The sequence below is a fragment of the Thamnophis sirtalis genome, unplaced genomic scaffold (assembly GCF_051295495.1).
Source record: "Thamnophis sirtalis isolate CommonGarterSnake01/CBP01778 unplaced genomic scaffold, rThaSir2_p1.2 scaffold_1, whole genome shotgun sequence".
In the NCBI taxonomy this organism is placed as follows: Eukaryota; Metazoa; Chordata; class Lepidosauria; order Squamata; family Natricidae; genus Thamnophis; species Thamnophis sirtalis.
In genome coordinates this window covers 129,001,144-129,024,356 of record NW_028261381.1, presented here as the reverse complement: position 1 = coordinate 129,024,356, position 23,213 = coordinate 129,001,144, and the positions used below count along the sequence as shown (strand labels likewise).

The window sequence follows — 23,213 nt, the reverse complement described above, 5'->3', positions numbered from 1 at the left end:
ACAGCGGGGAAGGGAACCAGGCAGGCTGCCTTTACCATTAGGGCAAGGTGGGCGGTGTTGGGCCGCGAGGCGTGCCTCTTACTTTTCCAGGTCCGTCACGTTCCTTGCCATTGTGTCCAGGGAAGCCCCTGGTTAAAAAAAAAAAACCTTCTCGCGATTTCAAGAAGTTTGATTGCACTTGCCAGAAGTTTTTTTTTTTTACCAGCGGCTTCCCTGAACACAATGACAAGGAATGCGACAGACCTGGAAAGGTATAAGGCGTACCTCGCTTCTCACCTGCCCCAGAAAATAATAAGCTGTCCCCCTATAATAAGCCCAAGGCCATATTTCGTGGGGCAAAAGAAAATAAGACCCTGTCTTATTTTTGGGGAAACACAGTAGATGGCCGCACTATCTTCCACTGAGTCTTTCTACTTAGCTAAGGGAAGAGATTTCTATATCAGACATTGTTATTTAATTGAAATGACTATTTTATGCCTGATTTGTTCTTAGGTTTTCTGTTTGAAAGATTTTTTTTTAGCAGCAATTTAGACACTTCTCTTATTCTCACTTTTTTCCTATATTTTCTTTTGTTGTCATTTTTTTAAAGAATTTGTGCCTTGAAAACTCCATCTGGTATTCTACTTTATTCTCACCTGAAGTCAAATGGGGCCATTTGTATTATTGAGGTTCCTAAATTACTGCAATACGTAGCCCAGGGTGGTAGCTTCAGTGGGGAACCTGAGCTATTGAAAGACACCTGTTTTGTACATGTGAGGGAGGGGGTTGCAATAAAGTTATAGTTTAATAGAGTTATTAAACTATAAGGTAAAAGGAATCATTAAATAAATTGCTTTAGAAATTTTCTATGTGGCATTGGTAGAGCTCTAGCATGTCAAAGAGATTAGGAAAAGCTTAAAACCTTGTCAGCCTCAGAATACGTTTCCAATATTCAGATGCTCAGCCTGAGAAGAGCCTTGATTTCATGGGAATGACAAGTTAGTAAAGTTCAGGAGACTAGTAGTGTAAGCAGTTGATTCCTGACTAGATATATAATACAGTTGGTTATTCATATTTATTTATTGATTTGATTTGTGCACCGCCCATCTGAGGTGACTCTGGGCAGCTTTAAACATTAAAATGGTAAAGCAATAACTGATAAGTTACAGTTAAAAGTATATTCTTGATAATATTGCTGTACTATTACGTTGTAAATTTTTTAAGTTTAATATCACTAAATTCCTAACTCAACATTCACACACACATACCACATGGTTACTTTTCCACAGCATTTAATGAGCTTGTCTCAGCATATACAGCAAAACCACTTTTATTTAAAGTGAGTCAGAATGACCAGAGTAGATTTTCTTCTAAGCATGGTAGAATCTTCAAAAGGAATCTTTATGTTCAGTTCCCTGAATCATATTTAGTATATTCTAATAAACTGATATTCTCTTTTCCTCTTTCATATGTAGCTTTTGAGCACAGCATACAAGAAGAGTTCCTTGTCCATTAAGGATTGTCATAATAAATGTTCATCTTAAAACTGTTAAAATATCCTGGATCATATTAGTCACATGAGAACCCTTTTAACCGCCTTATGAAGTAAGAATCGGAAGCAGATCAACTGATAAAATCTATAATAGAAAATATTCAGGTGGCTTTTATTTGGGACGGAGTCCAGTGAAATTAAATTATAGAGGTCAATAAATTACTGAGTTTTATAGAAATGAGAAGTGGCCGATTGGCGTTATGAAAAAAAGAATTGCCTGTATTTTGAGAACTAAGGGCAGATTACACCGATCGGGGGGGGGGGGAGAGATCAACCCTGTGATAGATTATTGAAGCAGTAGATTCCATGCATCGCTCTAACGAACAAAATTTCATACTGCAGGCAGAAAGAGCGGAAGCGAAATCTCCGAATCACATTAATAACTGGGAGGGAAAACTGGCGTAAGGAGTTTATTCTAATTCATTAGAATCCTCTGTTCTTATGCAACCTTCTAAATTTTACAAATGTTTTGATATCCGCAGGAATCATTTCAAAGGCGCTCGCTCGCTCCTCCTCCTCCTCCTCTTCTCCCCCTATCCGTCCCTCCGGCCATCTCCAGTAAAAGTCAGACCGACCCCTCCACTCCGCCTCCCGCACTTACCGGCTTCCTGGGCACAATTTACCACGACAATTTTAATTGGCGGAAAATAAAGGTGCCTCCCTACTTCTCTTCCCACGTGGTACGGACTTTTCTTTGTAGAGGATGCTGGGACTTGTTTTGTGGTGGGGAGAGGGGAATCAATTGATTGTACATATATGAAGCACGCGTCCAGAAGAATTAGGACAGTGGCGTTTTTCGGTGACTTTGTTCACGAAAACGAAACCAAAACGTCATCAATATTAGTGTCTATAGAGTAGCCTTAAATCTTTAGGAACATAACTAGCAGGGCTTATTCTGTGATTCTTGTGTGCTGCACCCTAATGTGAAGCTTGTTTAGACAATAGGTCAAACTATTTTGAAGATCTTTAGTGGGTGTGGGGATGTATATACGTTGAACTGAAAATCCTCATATTCCTTATCCAACTAGCGTTAAAAGACTACTCGTGAAACGAGAAATTAATGTCCTGTCAATTATATTTATCTAGGCATCCCATCTGCAACATTAAAGAGTAAGTGAAAATCCATGTGTGGCTTAGGAATTAAAGTTAAGAATTAAAAAATAAAGTTGAAAACACATTAATTTGAAGATAATGGACACAAATCATTGACCAGTAATGATAGCTTTATCACAGATGTTAGTCTTATTAAATTATTGAAATACCACATTTAAGGCAAGTGGTAGCACCAGCCAACTCTGGGAAACTGTCTTACCTTCTTAGTTGGCTGGGAGGCTATCATAAAATATCAAGATTGTAGGCTAGAATGAAAGATGAAAAAACATGGTCCAAAAAGACAATGACATCACACTAAATCACCAAGCTGAACTCAAATGCATTTTGAGTTCATTACATACAACATTTTCATTTCTGGTCTTTATTCACAACATTTCAGAAGGAATCTAGATATCTTCTGACTAGCAAGTTTCCTCCCCAAACGGTTTCCATTGTTGTTTTTATCGCAGTGAAAAATACAGAAAAAGACAATAGTTATGTAATGTTTTTTGACTGCTAATATTCACAACTGCCCTGAAGTAACCTAGTTAAATTACCATTGCATGTGAAAGGTTTATTGGAAGAAACACCATCTTTCCTGATATTCCTGATGCTATTCTGAGCTTCTGATATATGAAAAGACCCAACAATTTTTAAAGCTCTTCCTTCTATATAACCATGAGTCATAAAAGTTGCTGTAGCAGAAGTTGACTGGACCCTTTCTAATGCCATCCCAACCGTGTCCATGGAGTTTCAAGGGAAAACTAGAAATGAAACAATCTGAAATGCACATTTTAAGAGCCTATGGCAATATATATTTCAAAACTTGAACTCAGATCTCCTCGCGCTTACACTAAATTTGTTTTCCTTCCTCCATAAATGCCAACACCTCCACCACTTCTGTCCTCATATAGTTTATCAAGATTCTCAATAAACTGGAACATTTCCTGTACATCACCACTATTGCTGTCAATAATCAAAGATAAATATGCTCATTAGAAACAATGGAAGTGTTGATGACAAGGGAAAATGCTTGCAGGTGTGAGAGATGAAGCTTCCTGTACAGCTGGTGCCTAACTGAGGCTTTCCTATCATGAGAACAAAGAACAGTGGCAAACATCACTGATTTCTAAAGCAACCCTAGAATAATGATGAAGATGATAAAAAAGAAACTGAAAAGTTTACGGGAGAAAGAATCAGAAAAATTAGAATCTGATGGAGCAGTAAAATTGTAAAGACAGGCACACCAGATCTAGGGCAGCAATAATTCTGCTTTGCATTTTCCATTTTTCTGACTGAAAAGGACATTTCAGGGACAGTCTTTTATTAAAAAAAAATTCAAGAAACCCTTTTATGCAAATATAGACACAGTTATAGACAAATGAAGTAAAGATTTACAGTACTAGAGAAAATATAAAGAAACACATGACATGAATATACTGAAGAATTGTATAAAACAAGACTGCAAATCAATGATACATTCAGCATAAAGGCTTAATCTGTGAACTACAGCTGGATATTCTGGGAAATTAAGTTAAATAAGCCTTAGGAAGTATTAGCAACAAAACTGCGGGAGTTAATAAAAAGTCAGCAGAACTATTTAAAATCTTACAAGATAATGCAGTTGAAGTACTTCTTGCTATTTGTAAGCAGATACAGTATGTAAAATATAGCAGTGACCAAGCAACTGGAAAATATCAATTTATATTCCGATACCCAAAAAGAATAATTCCAAAAATCCTTTTGACGGATTGCACTTATTTCAAATGCCAGTAATATAACGTTTAAGATCTTGCAATCCAAACTTCAAAAGTACATGCAACCGAAATTGCCAGATACTGTATACAATTTGAATACAGAAGAAGCAAGGGCACCCATAATCATATGGAACATGGAAAAGGCAATTCAAAAATCTAATTTTGCAATATTGATACAAGAATTGAGAAGGATTTCATATAGATATCTATATATCTACTGTATATATCTACAGTATATATCCATCCATCCTATTCCTTCCCCTGTGCTTTTTGCAACAATTACTCTTGCCCCTTTCATCTCCTGTTTGAACCACTGCATACTCAAAAGTTAAAGGACTGAAAGCACTGGATGTGTGGGAAGTAGTTTATTTACTCTGAAGGAAGATCTGTCCAGTGTGTTCATCCAGATTAGGGATAATACTATGTGTGATCCAGAAAGGCTATCTTAAAATAATGTTTCTAATTATATGCTCATCCTTAGGGAACCACTATCCTCCAGAATCTGAATGGTATCTTCCCTATAATTTTTAGGATGACAGTCAAAATGAAATTATTCTAGAGGGCACATATCTGCATGATTTCTCCTATGGGAAGGTTTTATGGGAGTATGGATCATTTTATACAAGTAGTCGTTGATTTATGTCCACAATTAAGCCAAAAATTCTGTTATTAAGTGAATTTTGGCCCATTTTACAACTTTCCTTGCCACAGTTGTTAAGTGAATCACTGCAGTTGATAAGTTGGTAACATGGTTGTAAGTGAATCTGGCTTCCCGATTAATTTTGCTTGTCAAAAGGTTGCAAAAGTTGATCACATGATCTTGAGAAATAGCTACGATCATAAGTATGAAACAGTTGCCGAGTATGTGAATTTTGATTATATGATTATGGGGATGTTACAAAGGCACTGGATGTGTGGGAAGTAGTGGATGTAAGTGTGGAAAATAGTCATAAGTCACTTTTTTCAGGGTTGTGTAACTTTGAATGGTCACTAAATTAATTGTTGTAAGTGGAGGACTACCTGCATAGTAATTTAAATTATTTTTATGGAGATTTACATAAATCTCCATAAAATAGAAACTACAATATAAATAGAATATCATACAAATTACAATATAAACAGAAATACGTAATAATACAATTTGTTTTAAACTCTTAAAACACTATCAATATTAATGTGTTTCATTTGTTAATTATGCCAAATGTTGTAATATACGTTAATATGCATCGCTCTTCAACCTAAAGTATATTCAACATATTGCTCAAAGCACCTATTAAGTCTTTGGCAGGCTCATTTCAAAAGGCCAAGTCTGTGTTGTACATAAAGCCAGCTGGGTATTCAGATAGTACTCAAGTCACAATGACAATCAGGACTGGAATTTCCATTGCTAAAAGATGTAGGAGTAAAGGGTGACATCACATGACTGCATCATTTAGCAATGGCAATCCCAGCAGTCCTAATTACTAACGTAACTCCAGGGTCATGTCCATTATTAGGTGCGGACTTCATGTGACTGCAGTGTGGAAAGAGGCAGGATTTCCAAAGCAAGCAGGTCAGCGAGCGAGAGCTCCAGATAGGAATTTGTATTTATTAGTTTGTCAAACATGTACAAGATAGCAGGTAAATATAAACATGGACATGAATGAAAGAAATGAATGCAAATAAATGGGGACAGTAAAACAGGGATGGTAGGCACACTGGTGCACTTATGCACACCCCTTTTGCAGACCTCTTAGGAATGGCGTAGACAGTTTAAGGTTGAAGCTATGAGGGTTTGAGGATGTAACAACGGAGTCAGGTAGAGTATTCCAGGCGTTGACCACTCTGTTGCTGAAGTCGTATTTTCTGCAGTTGAGTTTGAAGCGGTTTACCTTGAGTTTGTTTGCCCGTATATTATTTCATTATTTCATTGTAGCAGACAATTTTGTCTACTGTGCTTAGATCATACGGCAGGCGGCACAGTTACAGATTGTCCAAGCCCAAAATTTCAAGCCTGGTGGCATAGAGAATTCTAGTGTGAGTAGAGGAGTGGAGTACTCTTCTCATGAAGTACCTCTGGACCTGCTCAATCGTATTAATGTCCGATATACAGTGTGGATCCCAAGAAGATATGTGGTACAGGAGGCACTAAAGAGTGTGGATGGGTGCAGGCAGGTGCTACATTGAGGGAGGAAGGGCAGGTGCCACAGGCTCACTTTACAGAGCGCAGAACTGTAAAAAACAATGGGAGCGACTTACAAAAGGAACTTGCGACTTTCTGCCAACTTCCCCATTTGCTTGTGGGAAACCAGCAAGGAAGGTTGAAAATGCAGGCAAAAGGTATTTCTTGCAGATATTCCAATGCACTATTGTTGTTACTTTGTCATACCATAGTTTGTAGCAGTGGTGAAATTCAATTTTTTTTACTACCAGTTCTGTGGGCGTGGCTTGTTGGGCGTGGTAGAGGAAGGATACTGTAAAATCTCCATTCCCTCCCCATACCAGGAGAAAGATACTGCAAAATCCCTATTCCCTCCCCACTCTTAGGGGAAGGATATTGCAAAATCTCCATTCCCACCCCACTCTGGGGCCAGCCAGACATGGTATTTGCCGGTTCACCAAATTACTCAAAATTTCCGCTACCACTTCGCCAGAACCTGTCAGAAGCTGTTAAATTTCACCCCTCGTTTGTAGTCAGTCTGTGCAATCTTCTTGCAGCAACTAAGTGGCCCACTGTTTTTTCAGTTTCTTTGCAGAGATGACATTTCCTGTTTTTTGTTGGCTTCTCAATTTTGGCTTTGATGCATTTGTCCTTAAAGCTTGATCTTGTGAAGCCAGAATTAGCCCCATCTCTTTTCCTGCTCTTAGGCAGTGGCAGGTGTTGTTATCTGTTTTGCATGCTATATTTTGTAATATTTTTCCTTGCCATGTCTCTTATATTCTTCCTTTGGTCTTTCTCATAAGCCAGTTTGGTACCTCCAGTACTTATTAAGCCTTCATGGTATACTAACTTAAGTGCATCTTTTCCACCAGCCTTCAGATATTCTTCCAATGCCCTTCAACTGTCTGGTATACTTGAAACATTGTATGCCCATCTATTTTCCTTGGTAAGTAGAGTCTATCAATGTCACTGTATGGTTTAAAAGCACTATTCATTGACAAATTTATCTGGTCTTCCTATTCAGGACTTTTAGTTTTGCTTGAGTCCAGTTCACTGTTTTAGTTGCCTAGTTAATGACTGGAATTGCCTAGGTTAATTGCCTTGATAATATTGCCTCCGTGGAATTTGGATTTTCAGATCTTCATACTTGGGATGTATTCACTTCTAAACCTCTTGACTTCAATGTTCTTGATATCAGCTTGAAGGATGTTCAGGTATTTGTTGTCATTGTCTTCACCCAGAATCTCAATGTTATTTCCTAGGGCATATTGTTCCTCCAGTTTTCTCTATTTTCCCTCTGATGATGGTGAGGATAGCCCATTTATCCAGTCCAAGCTATTCCAATATGATGTGGCATGAGAATAAATAGATAAAATCATGTGTCCTACTATGAATTCCAGGAAATAAGGTGACATATACATATAAAAATGATGTGTGAACTTGGTCTGTGGTTAATATATAGTTCAATGTTACATGAACCTAGAAAATTGTACTGAATAAACAAATCATACTGTAGTTAAGTATGGATAAGCATATCATGTGACAGAGCCTTCAGCCAAAACTTTAGCTCTTAAGTACTAATCTTCTCTAAGCCTATTGACACTGCAATTGCATACATATTTAGACTGAAAGTAAGACCTTGGAAATTTAGAGAGGTCTACTGTACTTCCAAATAATCTTAATAAAAAATTGAGTAACTTTAGTCGTGTAGAGCAAAACAGGGAGATCTCAGGTATATGAGATTATTTTTAATTTGGGCGAAAGGCAAAAGGTTTTAACAAGATTCACATATCACAATACAGAACAGTAAATAAAAATGATTCATTTTGACTTTGCATATTGTACAATCTCAATCTTGTGTCATTATTAAACAATTAATAGTTCAAAATCTTTCTTGAACTATTTCAAATAATTCAGAGAGCTGTACTTTCAGCTTGTCTCCAGTTAAGAATATTTCACTTGGCTTGTCCATCATGTTAGACTACAGTAAACGGTTGTGAGTATGTTGTGAAAACTCAACAAACAAGTCCAATGATGGTTCACTACTTTATACAAACCCCTGGCATTTTCCTGGTTAAGCAAATCACCCCTGAGTTAACCATGGGTTAGGTGAAATATTGTGGATACATATTTTAACTAGTCCTGTACTTTAGGCTTATCTATTTTTTCATTTTGAAATGATATCAACTTATACTGGTGATATCAAGGAATGTTTTTCATTCCATACATTGTTAATTTTTTTGTAAAAAAGCTTTTGTAAAGCAATTGAATTGAATACCTTATTTGGCCAAGTGTGATTAGACGCAAAAATGTTGTTGAATAAGAGCCAGTTTGGGGTGCTGGTTAAAATACTGGCCTAGAAACCAGGAGACTGTGAGTTCTAGAGCTGGCTGGGGCATGATTGCTGACTGGGTGTCTTTGGTCAGTCACTCTTTCCCATCCCAAATCACCTCATAAAACTGTTGTGGGGAAAATAGGAGGAGGGAGGAATAGTAGCCATGTTTCCTATTAATGAATTATATCAAATTTTCTTCCTAAAGTAGTTTTGTAACATGCAGCTATTTTCCATTTTTAAATTTTGGAGATACATTACATTTTAAAGTAACTTCCAGCTCCCCCCCCTTTTTTTTTTTAAAATGGGGATAGCTGTGACAGAGAATCTGTATTCCGAAAAATCACATTCTTAATGAAGTCCTCAATTCCGTTACAGGTAGTCCTGAACTTGCAACGGTGATCGTTCAAAGTTACAATGGCACTGAAAAAAAATAACGTATGATCATTTTTCACACTTAGGACCGCTACAGCATCCCCACGGTCACATGATTTACATTCGGACAATTGACTCACATTTATGACGGTTGCAGTATCCCGGGGTCATGTGATCCCCTTTTGCAATCTTCTGACAAAGTCAATGGGGAAACCACATTCACTTAGCAACAGTGTTATTAGTTTAACAGCTGCAGTGGTTAACAAAGACAGGAACAGTCATAAAATGGGGCAACACTCACTTCACAAATTTCTCACTTAGCAACATAAATTTTGGGCTCAATTGTGGTCGTAGGTTGAGGACTACCTGTTGTAACACACACACACACACTCCTCCGCGGCAGTGTTGTAGTCTGTAAAAACGGGTCTCCAAACTTGCCAACTTTAAGACTTGTGGACTTTAACTCCCAGAATTCTCCAGCCAGCTATGGGTGGGAGTTGAAGTCCACATATAAGTCTTAAAGTTGCCAAGTTTGAAGACCTCTGCTGTGAAGCGTCCGCAAAGAGGGAGTCACGTGTTCCAGTTGAGCTTAACTAAACCCGTAAAAACTACAACTCCCAGAGTGCAATTGCCCACCTCACTTCCTTCGGGGCGGGGGTGTCATTCACCACCAGCAACACAGGATTCGCAGAAGAGCGAGGAGAGCAACAAAATGGCGCTGACCAGGTGGGTAGGGGAGGGAAGAAGCGGGACTTTATTACGACATAGGGACAGGTTGTTGACTTATTCCCGGATTTCGTGCGGTTTTTTTCCTTTTCAAGAATATGCTGTAAGCCTAGATATATGCACATCGTGGTATGTGGATAGATTACCAGAAGATTAGCGTTAGGGAGGTTTTAGGTGATCCGGGCATTTTTCTTTAGCGCTTATTTCACTGGCCGTTTCGGCCGGTCTGTTTTCCCCGCCGTCGTCTCCCACTCCTCCTGCCCCCACTTAATGCCCTTAATAAGAATAGTAAAATCCTTTCAGAAATGAAAGTTTTATCTTTCGTACGGTATAAAGGTTATATAAAACTATCCAGAAAAAGAAGGAGCAGCTGGGTAGTCACCCCTTTTTTTGCTCCTCCTTCTGCCCAATTGGTATCCGTTGGTTGTGATTGAAGGATCACAGTGTCCTGAAAACTTCAAAGTTCAGATCTAAAATTGTTTTCAGGAGACAAGGATCGTATTGGAGATTGCTGATCATTATGGATTCCCTATGCGCAAATCGTTCGTTCCAGGTGGGATTGGAAGCCGCTGCTGGGCATATTAAGCAAGAATAGGCCATTTTTTTAAACCAGCTAGCCCCAAACGAAGCATTTTTCATATATTAACTTTACATCTTCAGTTTTAATTTCTCAGTAGTATCTAAAGCATTCCTTGTACATCTCCAGCTGTAAAGCTCTAAATCTGAAGTAGTTACTATTTGGAATAACTGAAATGGAACTTGCATCTTCGGAGTTCTTTAAACACTCTAAAAACAAAACAATTCAGAACTGAAGATGCCTAAACAGCAAATGAATCTTTCTTCCATGGATGCAGTTGCCAAAATATTTGAACAATATTACGCATTTTGGATATTTCATAGTGAAAGAAAGAATCCTTTAAAAAAATATTTTGTTGGAATAAAAGTCACATGTTACAACGAAAAAGCAATATTACATTCTTCTTCCGTTTGCTTAGTTTTTTACCAGCACCAACCCAGTTGTCTCAGGACCAACTGGAATTGGAGGAGAGAGCAAGATCTCAAAGAGTGAGACAGACTGCGTTGGTGTCATCACGAAGGGAACCACCTCCTTACGGTTATCGGAAAGGATGGATACCACGAATGTTGGAGGTAAATAATAACCATTTAGTCATGGTTCATTATGAGCCACGGTGTTGCAGTGGTTAGAGTGCAGTACTGTAGGCTACCTCTGCTGACTGCCTGCTGACTGCAATTTGGCAATTCAAATCTCACCAGGCTCAAGGTTGACTCAGCCTTTCATCCTTCTGAGGTTGGTAAAATGAGAACCCAGATTGTTGGGGGCAATAGGCTGACTCTGTAAACTGCTTATAGAGGGCTGAAAAGCACTATGAAGCAATATATAAGTGTAAGTTATATTGGTACCAAGAATGATTTTACTCTTGAAAGATAAGTCTGGACTTCTGAATGCAATATGTAGATTTTATTCAAAATGCTTTTTTCTTCTAAAATCAGCTTAGATGTTCCAAGTTCTGAATCCTTGAATTTGCTGTCTATGTGCTTTTTGCCCAATTTTAGTTGTTAAACTTTTTGCAATCTGAAATGTTTCACTATGTTTTTATGCTTTTTATTGTGAACCATAAAAGCATAATAAGCAATAATAAGGTAAAGATATCAAATTAATGCCTGCTGTTGCTGAGTCTAGTAATAACCATTCAAGATTGAACAATCTTTCTTGAGGACAGAAATTGACTTTTTTTGTATGGAAGTACTTAAAATCCCTTGAGAGGTTAGAGTGCAGAGGTTTTACTTTTCCACTGCATCCTCCTGAAGATATCTTTGAGCCAAGTGATGAAGGGCTTTGTGGTTCCTTTGTTATAGTAGAAGTAGACAACTGTCCAGCCAATCTAGTAAGCCGCCGTTAGTGTCTTACTATCATCTGGAACCTACCCTTAACCATGGCAAAGAACCCTCCCTCGTGTTCTTTCACTTTATGGTGGACCACCCACTATGATTTTTATCTCTGGCCAATCCACAGCATAGAATGTACTGTTCAGATCTCAAAAGGGACAATAATCTGAGCAAATCTTCTAAAGTTACCGAGGGATATATGTTTGATCACCTGAATAATAAAGTACAGGTAGTCTTTCACAATTATGCCCAGAATCTGTTGTTGAACAAAGTGATCATTAAATGAGATGCCTCATGGCTACTTCGCTTAGTGACCACAACACAATTCTTCCCATTGCAGTCATTAAGTGGATCACTAGGAAGTGGACCCAGGCCTCCTAACCACATCCAGGAGGCCTGGACCCTCTTCTTACTCTAATGGGGAAAACAGTCACAAGAACTTTGCTGTTTGCTAGCATTTTCACCAGATTCAAGATCTTCCAGTGCCCAAAGGACTTTTTCCCTCCCTTCCATGCAAGAAGGGAGGAATGGACCTCAAATCTGGTGAAAACCACTAGGAAGCATCAGGGTTCTGAGCCTTTCAGAAAGCTGGTGTTCACTAGCATTTTCCCTTCTCCAGAAAATAATAGCAAACATCAAGTTCTAAGGTAGTGTTTTTCCTCTCTCTTAAAGCTTTTTGTGGGGAGGGAAAATGCTAGCAAATATATGATATAATACTTGTACATATGAAATCTATATTTGTGGCTAAGCTCATTGTTATAGATGATTAATAAGAGTGTTCAGAATTACAGCATAGGACCGTGATGGTGACCCTATGGCGTAAGTGCCCAAAGTGGCACATGAAGCTATGTTGCCCGGCATGCACGACCTTGCCTGTTTCTCTTTTGGGTTTCTGGCACACGTGCATGACGAATACCTGCCCTTCACATGCGCGGCAATGTCAAAAAAGAGAGTGTGCATGTGCGCCTGCCAGCTGATGCCAGGTGTGCATGCACAGCAGAACCCGGAAGTTCTGCTTTTCCGGAGCATGATCCCTTCGTGTGCCTGGCAGTGCCGAAAAGTGGCCTGCGCATGGACACTGGCTGGCTGATCGTCAGGCGCGCATGCATGCGAGAACCCCGAAGTTGGCTTTTCTAGAGCGTGGCCCTGACAAGCGTGCATGTGAAGTTTCCACGCAACCTACTCGGCGGACAAGTGGGGTCCTACAGTCTGGTGGGAAGGGGTTGCCAAAAAGGTTTGTTATCACTGACATAGGATGTAACTGGTTAAACAACTACACAATTTCAAGATAAACATATGGATTTTGCAGGAAAACATTTTCTGCATATCAATAGAAAATCAGTTTTGAAACAAAGCAACTTTCAGAAACATTTTATATTGGATGAGAATAATACAGAGAAAGCAAAAGAAGTCTTGACTGTTTCAAAATGTGTGATTTTAATTTCTACTATTTTTTAAAATAAACCCTCGACTCTTAATTACGCTATTTTCTGTTCTTGTCCACAATCTAATCACACTCACTTTTATTTCTGTGTAGGATTTTGGAGATGGAGGTGCTTTCCCAGAAATCCATGTTGCCCAATATCCTCTGGATATGGGGAGAAAAAAGAAAATATCCAATGCATTAGCTGTACAGGTGGATGCCGAAGGAAAAATCAAATACGATGCTATAGCTCGGCAGGGACAATCAAAAGACAAGGTAATAGGACTCTCAAATGTTATGTTTAAAGTATAATTGCTTCAAATTACTAAAAAAAAAAAAATGAATTATGGAGAAGGTGCTCAGAAGAAAAAATGAAAAAGTTTTTTTAAGGTGTTGAAAGATTTGGAAAGAAATTCAGATCTTTCTCTTTTTTTCTCTGAAGATATTTTTATTTTATTTTTCCTAGAAATGAAATCATGAAAAAATGAATAATGAAATATGTCCTAATATTTTATTTTTAAAGAATACAGAAAACTATTATGAAACAAATCAATATATGTTTGGAAGTATACCAACTCAGAAAGCAACTATATTTAATTTTTAGAACTTCTACATTTCTTCTCACATGCCTGGCACTGCAGTATATTTAGGAAAATGGAATTATATTTTGAATAATATTTTTCTGAATTGTTACATACTTAAAAATAATGTAGCAACTCCTGGGTTTTGCAATTATCAGCTACAAATAGAAAAGAGGAGTAAATATTTTTGTCCATATACAGAGTGGGCAAAGGCATATTTCTCTCTCTATACCTATTACAATTACTACTTATTACCTACATTGTTTTATTGGTCTATTTCTGTGCTATCTCTTTAGGACTGTGGGTAGAAAAGGCTTCTGGCTATGATTGTTAGAGTCTGTGTTGTTTGCTGTATTGATTGTTATTAATGAATGTTGACTACCTCAACTATGAATGTTGTTATATTTTATATGGTTTTTATACTGTTTTTGAATTATTTTTTTGGTGTTTTCGTGCTTTTTTAATTGTGGATCATTTAGAATCATATAATTAGATGGGTGATTATAAGATTTGAAATATAAATAATCAGTTTAGAAATATTTTCCCTGTCAACACCTTACCTTGTCTGTATCATACCATCATACAGTGACAGCAGCAAGAGAAATAGTTGTGTTTTAAGTCAGATCGATATAGCAGTTCAATGTCGATTTTAAAGCAAAATAAATATTGCAGTGTCAAGGGCTAATTCAGCAATATCTTGGGTTTGCTTATTAGTTTCTTCCATAAAGAAAAAGTATATTTTTGGCTATGCACAGTATATATGTGAGTGTATGAAAATGAAAAAATAGAAAATAAAAAAAACATTTAAATTTTTTAAAAGAAACAACCTAAAAAAAAAGAAAAAGTATATTTTTGTGTTTGAAGACTACATCATATTTTCAGATAATTCAGTGTTGCGTAGGATGACTTCTTTTATCCCAGCTAAATGGATATTGCAAGGCTTTTAATATTTATGATTTTAGTAGGGTTTGATCATAAACATAAAACAGTATGAGAAACTTTGATAAATCGGTGACTTATACTAGTATACAATTGCATTTGTGATATGTGAAATAGATTTTATTACCTAGAAGTAGAGTGTGATTATCTTCTACATATAAATACTGCTACTGTCATTCCCTCAATGAATGCAAACTGTTTTGCCAGTATTAAGAAAGAAAGAACGTACCACAAGCTTTATGCATGCATGTTTATGCATGTGGACAGTGAACATTTTGTGTTTTTCCTGCTTATCTTGGGGCTCTGAAGCTGGAAGAAAGAGGTAGTCACTATACAGGGATAAGAAGTCCTCGACTTAAAACCACAATTGGGCCTTGAATTTCAGTTGCTAAGAGAAGCAATTGTAAGATGTCACATGAGATCACTTAGTACCTGACACTCCCAGCTGCTAGTGTTAAGCAAGAATCACTGGGTGTTAAGCGGAGGAAGGCGCCACATAAGGACCATGGGGATGCCTCCAGGTTGATGGAGGCCCTAGGAGGTTGCACATGAGTTGGATGTGTTGTAAGGCAGCACAAGTGCAGAAAGATTGGGAAGGAAGCAGTAGCTGTCCCTGGAAGCTTCAGCTGCCGCAGCTTGGCCCAGCAGTACAATAAAAATACTTCTCGTTCTGGGAAGCATCCGATACTAAGGAAGCCTCCATAGTGGCGGGAGGGGGGGCAAAGCAGTCAACCAGCAAGAAGCAGGTTGCAAAGCAGCAATTCCCCCAGGAAGTTTATATTGATGATAAAATAAAACTTGTTTGAACAGACAAAATGTAGAAAGGCTTGAGCAACTCAAAGGTCCAGATTGAAACTTTTAAAATAACCTGGTGTGCAGATTAGGCAGCTTAATGGCATAAGTGGAGCTAGCAGTATATGTGAGGCTTGGAGACATTGTGTCTTTTATAATGAAAGTGGTTGCAAAAATTTATGTGGAGTAGCACTCCTTTCCATAGGCACAAGACGGCATAAGACACAGTCTGCAGGCTACATGTGCAAAATTGATCTAGACCAGGGGTGTCAAGTTCAAGGCTCGCAAGCCAGATCGGGTCCGTGGGATGCATAGATCTGACCCGTGGGGCCAATCTGGAAACAGTGAAGGACTGGCCCACGGTTCTTCTGCTAGCGAAATGGGGCTTAGAAGGGTCGCATGTTTCCTTCCTAAGCTCCGTTTTCAACTGTGACGGCCTCCTGCAGCCCTTGCCAGCGAAAACAGCTGGGGTGTGTGTGTGTCTGTGCTCCATTTTTGCTGGCAGGGGGCTGTAGGAGGCCATCACAGCTGAAAACAGACATTGTGTTGGCCCCGGCCACCCTTGACACCTTGGACACGCCTCTACAGCCCCCTGAAATCAAACACAACCCTGATGTGGCCCACAGTGAAATTGAGTTTGACACCCCTGATCTAGACCAAAAAGAAACATAGTGCTCCAATCCAAGAATATGCCATCTTATTACAATCATAAAAGCTTTGGAAAGTGATTTAGATTACCTTTTTCTCTCATTGAATTGTATTCAATTCTTAAAAACTGCTGGAACAAGTCCCTGCTCTTTTCTTTAGGCCAGATGCTGTAATTCTGCATCATAAAATGTAGATAAACAAGATAACCACAGTTCCAAATGGAAAAGATTCCTAGATGTTTGATAACCAAAAACCAGCATTCAGGAAACTATTATGTGTATTTCTCCTATCTAAAGCTAAGAGGTACTATATGATAGTTTTAAATCTTATCCTGATTGTGTTAGATATTATGGAGCTTGTTCAATGTTGTAAAAATAGTCCAGTTTTCTAAAAAACTGCAGAGCCTTTTCTTTTTTTTGTCTACAGTGTTGTTTAGTGATCTTTTTCATGTTTCAGGTCATTTACAGCAAATACACAGACCTTGTTCCCAAAGAAGTTATGAATGTGGATGACCCCGAGCTTCAAAGACCAGATGAGGAAGCTGTCAAAGAGGTATAGCTAGTGGTGATGCATGTAACTTATGGTAAAAAAAAGTAAAGATTTCCCTTGCCCAGTTGGGTCCAACTCTAAGGAGCAGTGCTCATCTCTGTTTCTTAGCCAAGGGAGGCATGCACATTTCCCCCCTTGTTTAATATATTATATATATTTGCAGCTTACAGAAAAGACACGAGTTGCACTGGAAAAGTCTGTCTCTCAAAAAATCGCAGCAGCAATGCCAGTCCGAGCAGCTGATAAACTAGCTCCAGCTCAGTATATTCGGTATAAAATATTTTTGTATTGTTTACTTTTTGTATATATCTATAATATATGCCTTCTTCACATGATTATATGAAGGCAGGAGCAGTTACACAAAAATTTTAAAAAGTGCTGTTTAATGAATTGGCTATAGAATTGTGTTGTTGATCTTTGTGTTCATTTCTGGTAATGAATTTCTTCTTGAAATATGTAAGTCTCGTGGTCCATAAAAAGTAAATACCATATTTTTTGGAGTATAAGATGCACCTTTTCCCCCCAAAAAAGAGGATGAAAATCTGGGTGCGTCTTATACACTGAATACAGCATTTTTGGCCTCAGAAACATTGCTCCCTTTGAAAAAGGGCCTGCCTAGCCTTTAGGAGGCTTGTAGAGTGCTCCTGGGGGTTGGAGAGGGCACAAATGAGCAAAAAATGGCCAATTTTTCACTCATTTGTGCCCTCCCGTATCCCCCAGGAGCACTCTACAAGCCTCCTAAAGGCTAGGCATGTCCTTTTTTTTGTTTTGACAAAAAATGGGCCCGTTTTCACAAAAAGGCCATTTTTTGCTGGTTTCTTCCCCAGCCCCCAGGAGCACTCTATAAGCCTCCTACAGGCTATCCATGCCCTTTTGTTGACAGAAAACGGGTCCGTTTTTGCGAAAAACAGGCCCATTTTTGTGAAAAACAGGCCGTTTTTGGGAGGCTTGCAGAGTGCAAAAATATTTTTTTTTTTTTGCCTCTTCAAAATCTTGGTGTGTTTTATACTCCAGTGCATTCTTATACTCCGAAAAATCACACTAGGAAATAAAACAATATAAATCGCAAAGATACAAGCAAGATGGTTATAGTCATAAGTGGGAGGAGATAGGTAATAGGAAGGATGAGAAGAATAGTAATACAGTCTTAATAAATAATTTGATAGTGTTGTAGGAATTAGTTGTTTAGCAGAGTGATGGCATTCGGGGAAAACTAGTATCTTGTTATTCTGGTGTGAGGTTCACTATAGCGTCATTTTGATGGTAGAAGTTGAAACAATTTATGTCTAGGATGTAATGTGTGTACAGTCTAAAAGTTCAGCAATGTTGGAAAGTTCATTTTATTTATACATTAAATTTATTTGCCACCCATCTCGTAATAAAACGGGTAAAGGTAATGAAAGTTTGTATTAACAAGTCTTTTTTCTCACTTTGTCAGTTACACACCATCACAGCAGGGAGTGGCATTCAATTCTGGTGCAAAACAGAGAGTTATTAGAATGGTGGAGATGCAAAAGGATCCCATGGAGCCTCCAAGATTCAAGTGGGTTTCAGAAATATTTCTTATTCAGAGATAAGAATTTTTTATAGGTCCTAATGATGCTATGATTTTCACATATTAGGATTAATAAGAAAATTCCTCGTGGGCCGCCATCTCCCCCTGCTCCAGTAATGCATTCTCCCAGTAGAAAGGTAACTTTTACAGCTGGATTTTCCTCCAAGTTGTCTTTGTTTTCATGTTTATATTATTATTTTTGTTGTTAATTTTCCACAAACTTGGATAATTATAAATAATTCTAGTACACATCCACACTTCCCTAATGCAACCCACACTTTCTGTCCCACTCTAACCTCAGCCTCTCCCAGTGCTTGGGTGAAGAGTCAAATCTTAAACCACTGAAGGTTAAAAGAAAGGGGACTTCCTGGATTTTGTAGGGAGGATGTTCTGTAGGGTGGACCTGCAGTAGAAAAGACACACTTCCAAGAGCCCATTAGAAGCCAAGGCGTAAGAGAAAGAATCTGAAACATGTCCACTCTATCCACTCTGGTGGGAAGGGAGATGCTTATCAGGGTATCTCATGCATGATTATTCTTGCCATACATATATAAAATAATAATACAGAGTTGGGCAATCAGCAGAAAAAGTAAATAGTTCTGTAAATACTTCAGCATAGTGAACACTGTACATTCCTATCAACTGCTCAGATGGTGAAGTAAGCACTTTGTAGAAAGACAGCATATTCTTTGAGCGGATATTTGCTGAAGTTGCTTTCAAAACAATATTAGGCAAAACTTATCAGAAGTAGGGATGCATGGAAATTCTCAGTTTACAACTCAAAACCTGACCTAAGCTGATTCCTCCTTAGAGCTTGGTGCTTCTAAGAAAGAATGTGATTGGTTTTAAAAAATTCACCTTTGTACTTCAGATTATTGAAAAGTTCTTTTATTCACTTTCCAAAACATCTTCAAAACCAGTTTGTTGTCAATTGACATTTGTTATTTATTATTCTGCCATAGTATTGAGAAATTCCCTTTCCATTGATAATAATTAATAAAAACCTTTCTTTTTTCTATGTAGATGACTGTAAAGGAGCAGCAAGAATGGAAAATTCCACCTTGTATTTCAAACTGGAAAAACGCAAAGGTAATTAATTGGTTACAATCACATAGCCTAAAGATAGCATCCTAAGAATCTCACTGAAAAATGAACAATTTGGATTATTTTGAAATATCTAGAACGGAGTAAATAAGCTACTTAATAAGCTACAGGGCAACAATGGCAGTTGCCAATCACTGAAATTAGTTCTACAAATTGAGGCTTCTTTAGTGTAATAAAACATAGCTCAATAGCGAAAATATTTTAAGTGTCTCCATAATAAAAGTTCAAAATAAGTATTTATTAAGCAGCATGTAGACTAATTTTCCTGCTAGATCCTACTGCAATTAAAATCATGGATCTACTTTTGTACTACAGATACTTTTTATGGTCATTAAATGCCTTTTCTCTTTTTATTGCAGGGTTACACCATTCCGTTAGACAAACGCCTGGCTGCAGATGGTAGAGGATTGCAGACTGTACACATTAATGAAAACTTTGCTAAATTGGCAGAAGCTCTTTACATTGCTGATAGAAAGGTCATTGTTTATTTATTTATCAAATTTGTATGCCACCCATCTCCGCAATAAGATAGCTGCCCAATATTCTATCTGGCCAAATTCTGGGATGTATCTGCATTTTTATACTACAATTCAAAGTGTAAAGTAACATTGCTATCATAATTGCTTAAATTCTGAATTTTGTACAGGCTCGTGAGGCTGTAGAAATGCGAGCCCAGGTAGAACGCAAAATGGCACAGAAGGAAAAAGAGAAACATGAGGAGAAACTTCGGGAAATGGCCCAGAAGGCCAGGGAACGAAGAGCTGGAATCAAAACTCATATGGAGAAAGGTACCACTTTTCAACCACTTTTCAACTGCTTCATTTCATAATATTTCAAATATTTTTTCTTAAACCACTTGTTGAACAGTTAATTTTGTTGAGAAGATTGCAGTGAATCAGCAGGAATGGTCTGCTTTATCCTATCAATCTCTACCTCTTCATGTATGCTGCTTTTCATGTACAGGACTGCCACCTGGTTGCATGTATGTTCATGTAAAAATGAATTAAAGAATCTCTAGTTCTAGAGCCAGATGCAACCAATCAATTATATTTTGCCCTCTCACATTCCCTCTCTACTCAGTTGCTACATTTCCTTCCCTTTTGAAGTTGGTAGTAAAGCTGTATGTAAGCCCTGAAAGCAAGTATGTTTTAATTCCCAAAATAATTCTATAATTCCCATAAGCTTTATAGACATCAGTTTCCCAAAAAATATTAAGTGTGTCCCTTTGTCCCCAAAAAGTTGGCCATTCATGAAATAGAGGTCATTCCATAATTTAGTAATGTTTATTCCAAAATATTAATCTTCAGTGATTTCTTTAATTGCATAAATAACTTTTAATGGATTTCTGAACATTATTGGGGAAGAAATATTTGACCACTTTTCAATTAATTTTGGATCACCTTTATCTCAAATTTATCTATAGAGGATGGAGAAGTTAGGGAGCGTGATGAAATCAGGCATGACAGGCGAAAAGAAAGGCAGCATGATCGGAATCTTTCCAGAGCAGCCCCTGACAAAAGGTAAAATTGTTCAACTAATATATAGCTGACATCTTTCCTTGTACAACAAGAAAAAATAGTGGCAATATATAAATATAAAAAACAATAGTTCTCTCAGATTGTACTTCTTTGCCAGAATGTGCACTTTATGTAGTGCAATAATCTATTCAGATATGTTGAGACAATAGTATTACCGATGGTTCTTAAAATGATACAGAAAAACCAAGAGTCTGCGTAGCATTGAATTATTACTTTTATTACATTATTGCAAAAGGACATTGGTAAGCACTGACACTATTGAAAGACATAAATTTTAAAATCAACAACTTGATATACCACCTCGGAAGTCACCTTGATGTTTTAGCCAAAGAGCAGAACTAAAGTTCATTCTGAACATAAACATTGGATGCACCCTATACATTACCAGGCAAATTTTAATTTAATTTTTTAATCTATACAAGATTTACTTTTTAAAGCTGATTTTTAAATCAATTTTCCTATTTGCAATTCACCCATTTCCTAATTAATGAAGAAAAAAGTATACATGGTGATTGGCATCTAAATATACCTGGGGAACAAACATAATGTATAATCTCTAGTAATACACCTCAGAAATTTTGCAGAAGATATAAGCAATAAAAGACAATTATATGGCCAAAGTAATTTTGTCATGAAACTTCTATATATCATAATTCAGCATGACCACTAAAAGATCAAATATATTATAGATTGTAGTTTGTTTACTTATAATTGCAGCATGACAAATATATTCTAGATTGTAGCTAGTACTTTGTGCAGTAAGAATAGCAAGAATACTTGAATTGGTTCTTTTTTTCCTATGTATTTCCTGACTCTTTTCTCCAGATAGATTTGAAATCCGGGAAAGATAGAAAGGAAGAACAAAATGAAATGCCATAGCTCTAGTCTAATCACTTTGCAATATAGTCCTTTGCCCATTCAGAAGGAAGATAAGTGAGGCTAATTGCTAATAATTGTTAATAAGTGGCTGTGTTAATAATTGACATTATGTAACCTAACAATGCAATATTGTTAAATTCAGGTCAAAGCTACAGAGAAATGAGAACAGAGATATTAGTGAAGTCATTGCATTGGGCGTTCCTAATCCTCGGACATCCAACGAAATTCAGTATGACCAGAGACTGTTCAACCAAAATAAGGTAAGGAATTCCATGAGTACATAGAACATAAAATTGCAACTTCTCTATTTGATAAAGAATATGAACAATTTTTAAAAGGGCCACCGGTATACTGAGTTGCTTATTTGCTGTTGAGCCTGTTCTTTCTGGTTAGTATATGCACAATTAGATAGTATATGACTATACAAATGAACATTTCCAGTGTTGATAGTTATACTTTCACATGTAGTCCGCAATTTATGATCAAAATTGGAATCCAAAAGTTTTGTACACACAATGCCTTGGGATGGCCTCATTCTAGAACATGGTTAAAAGGGAATACAGGTAGTGCCTGCTTAACTAACTGGAACTGGTAACTTTACCGCTAAGTGAAGTGGCCACTAAGAAGGAAATCCTGTGACCACTTGGAAAGAGACAAGATTAGTCAAACTAATCTGTAAAGATTAGTTTACACCGTCAGCTTTTGTTTGTCTAACCTACCAGGCTCCAGAAACCAAGAAAGAAAGGTGATTCTTTGAAACAGATTTCTTTATTGTTCCTCACCTAAGGACAGAATCTTGTCAAAGTAAAGTATGCTATTGCCCTCTCCCCCAAAAATAACACATATACTCTGGAACTACTAGGGAGGAACCTACGAGCCGAGGTGGCGCAGTGGTTAGAGTGCAGTACTGCAGGCCACTTCAGCTGACTGATAACTGCAGTTTGGCGGTTCAAATCTCACCGGCTCAAGGTTGACTCAGCCTTCCATCCTTCCGAGGTGGGTAAAATGAGGACCCAGATTGTGGGGGCAATATGCTGACTCTGTAAACTGATTAGAGAGGGCTGAAAGCCCTATGAAGCGGTATATAAGTCGAACTGCTATTGCTACTGCTATTGCTAGGAACCATCTTCACCATTTTTCTTTCAAACTATCCAGACTGAGTTGTCTCGTTCCTCCGGAATGCACTTTGTCCCTTCTAGGAATCCAGACTATATCACATAACCACTCCCACGTGTCCTGGAATGCTGGAGAACCACAGACTCTATACCATGGGTTTTGGCTTTCTTGAGCCTCAGCAAGTGAAAAGGAATTGTCTTGGACAGCATATAAAATATATAATTAATG

At 37.7% G+C, this 23,213-nt stretch overlaps 1 protein-coding gene across 1 annotated transcript in view; it reads left to right on the top strand.

The window, feature by feature from the left end:
* Nucleotides 1-9,890: 9,890 nt before the first annotated feature.
* SNW1 (SNW domain containing 1) overlaps nucleotides 9,891-23,213 on the top strand; it is a 16,894-nt gene continuing 3,571 nt past the window's right edge. Inside the window, exons 1-12 of the mRNA XM_087724916.1 lie at nucleotides 9,891-9,953; nucleotides 10,949-11,102; nucleotides 13,399-13,560; nucleotides 16,701-16,796; nucleotides 16,957-17,063; nucleotides 18,232-18,336; nucleotides 18,416-18,485; nucleotides 19,372-19,437; nucleotides 19,812-19,928; nucleotides 20,099-20,240; nucleotides 20,876-20,972; nucleotides 22,012-22,129. Coding sequence (XP_087581042.1) covers nucleotides 9,940-9,953; nucleotides 10,949-11,102; nucleotides 13,399-13,560; nucleotides 16,701-16,796; nucleotides 16,957-17,063; nucleotides 18,232-18,336; nucleotides 18,416-18,485; nucleotides 19,372-19,437; nucleotides 19,812-19,928; nucleotides 20,099-20,240; nucleotides 20,876-20,972; nucleotides 22,012-22,129 — 1,248 coding nt within the window. The 5' untranslated portion in view covers nucleotides 9,891-9,939. The remainder of the gene's footprint in view (nucleotides 9,954-10,948; nucleotides 11,103-13,398; nucleotides 13,561-16,700; nucleotides 16,797-16,956; nucleotides 17,064-18,231; nucleotides 18,337-18,415; nucleotides 18,486-19,371; nucleotides 19,438-19,811; nucleotides 19,929-20,098; nucleotides 20,241-20,875; nucleotides 20,973-22,011; nucleotides 22,130-23,213) is intronic.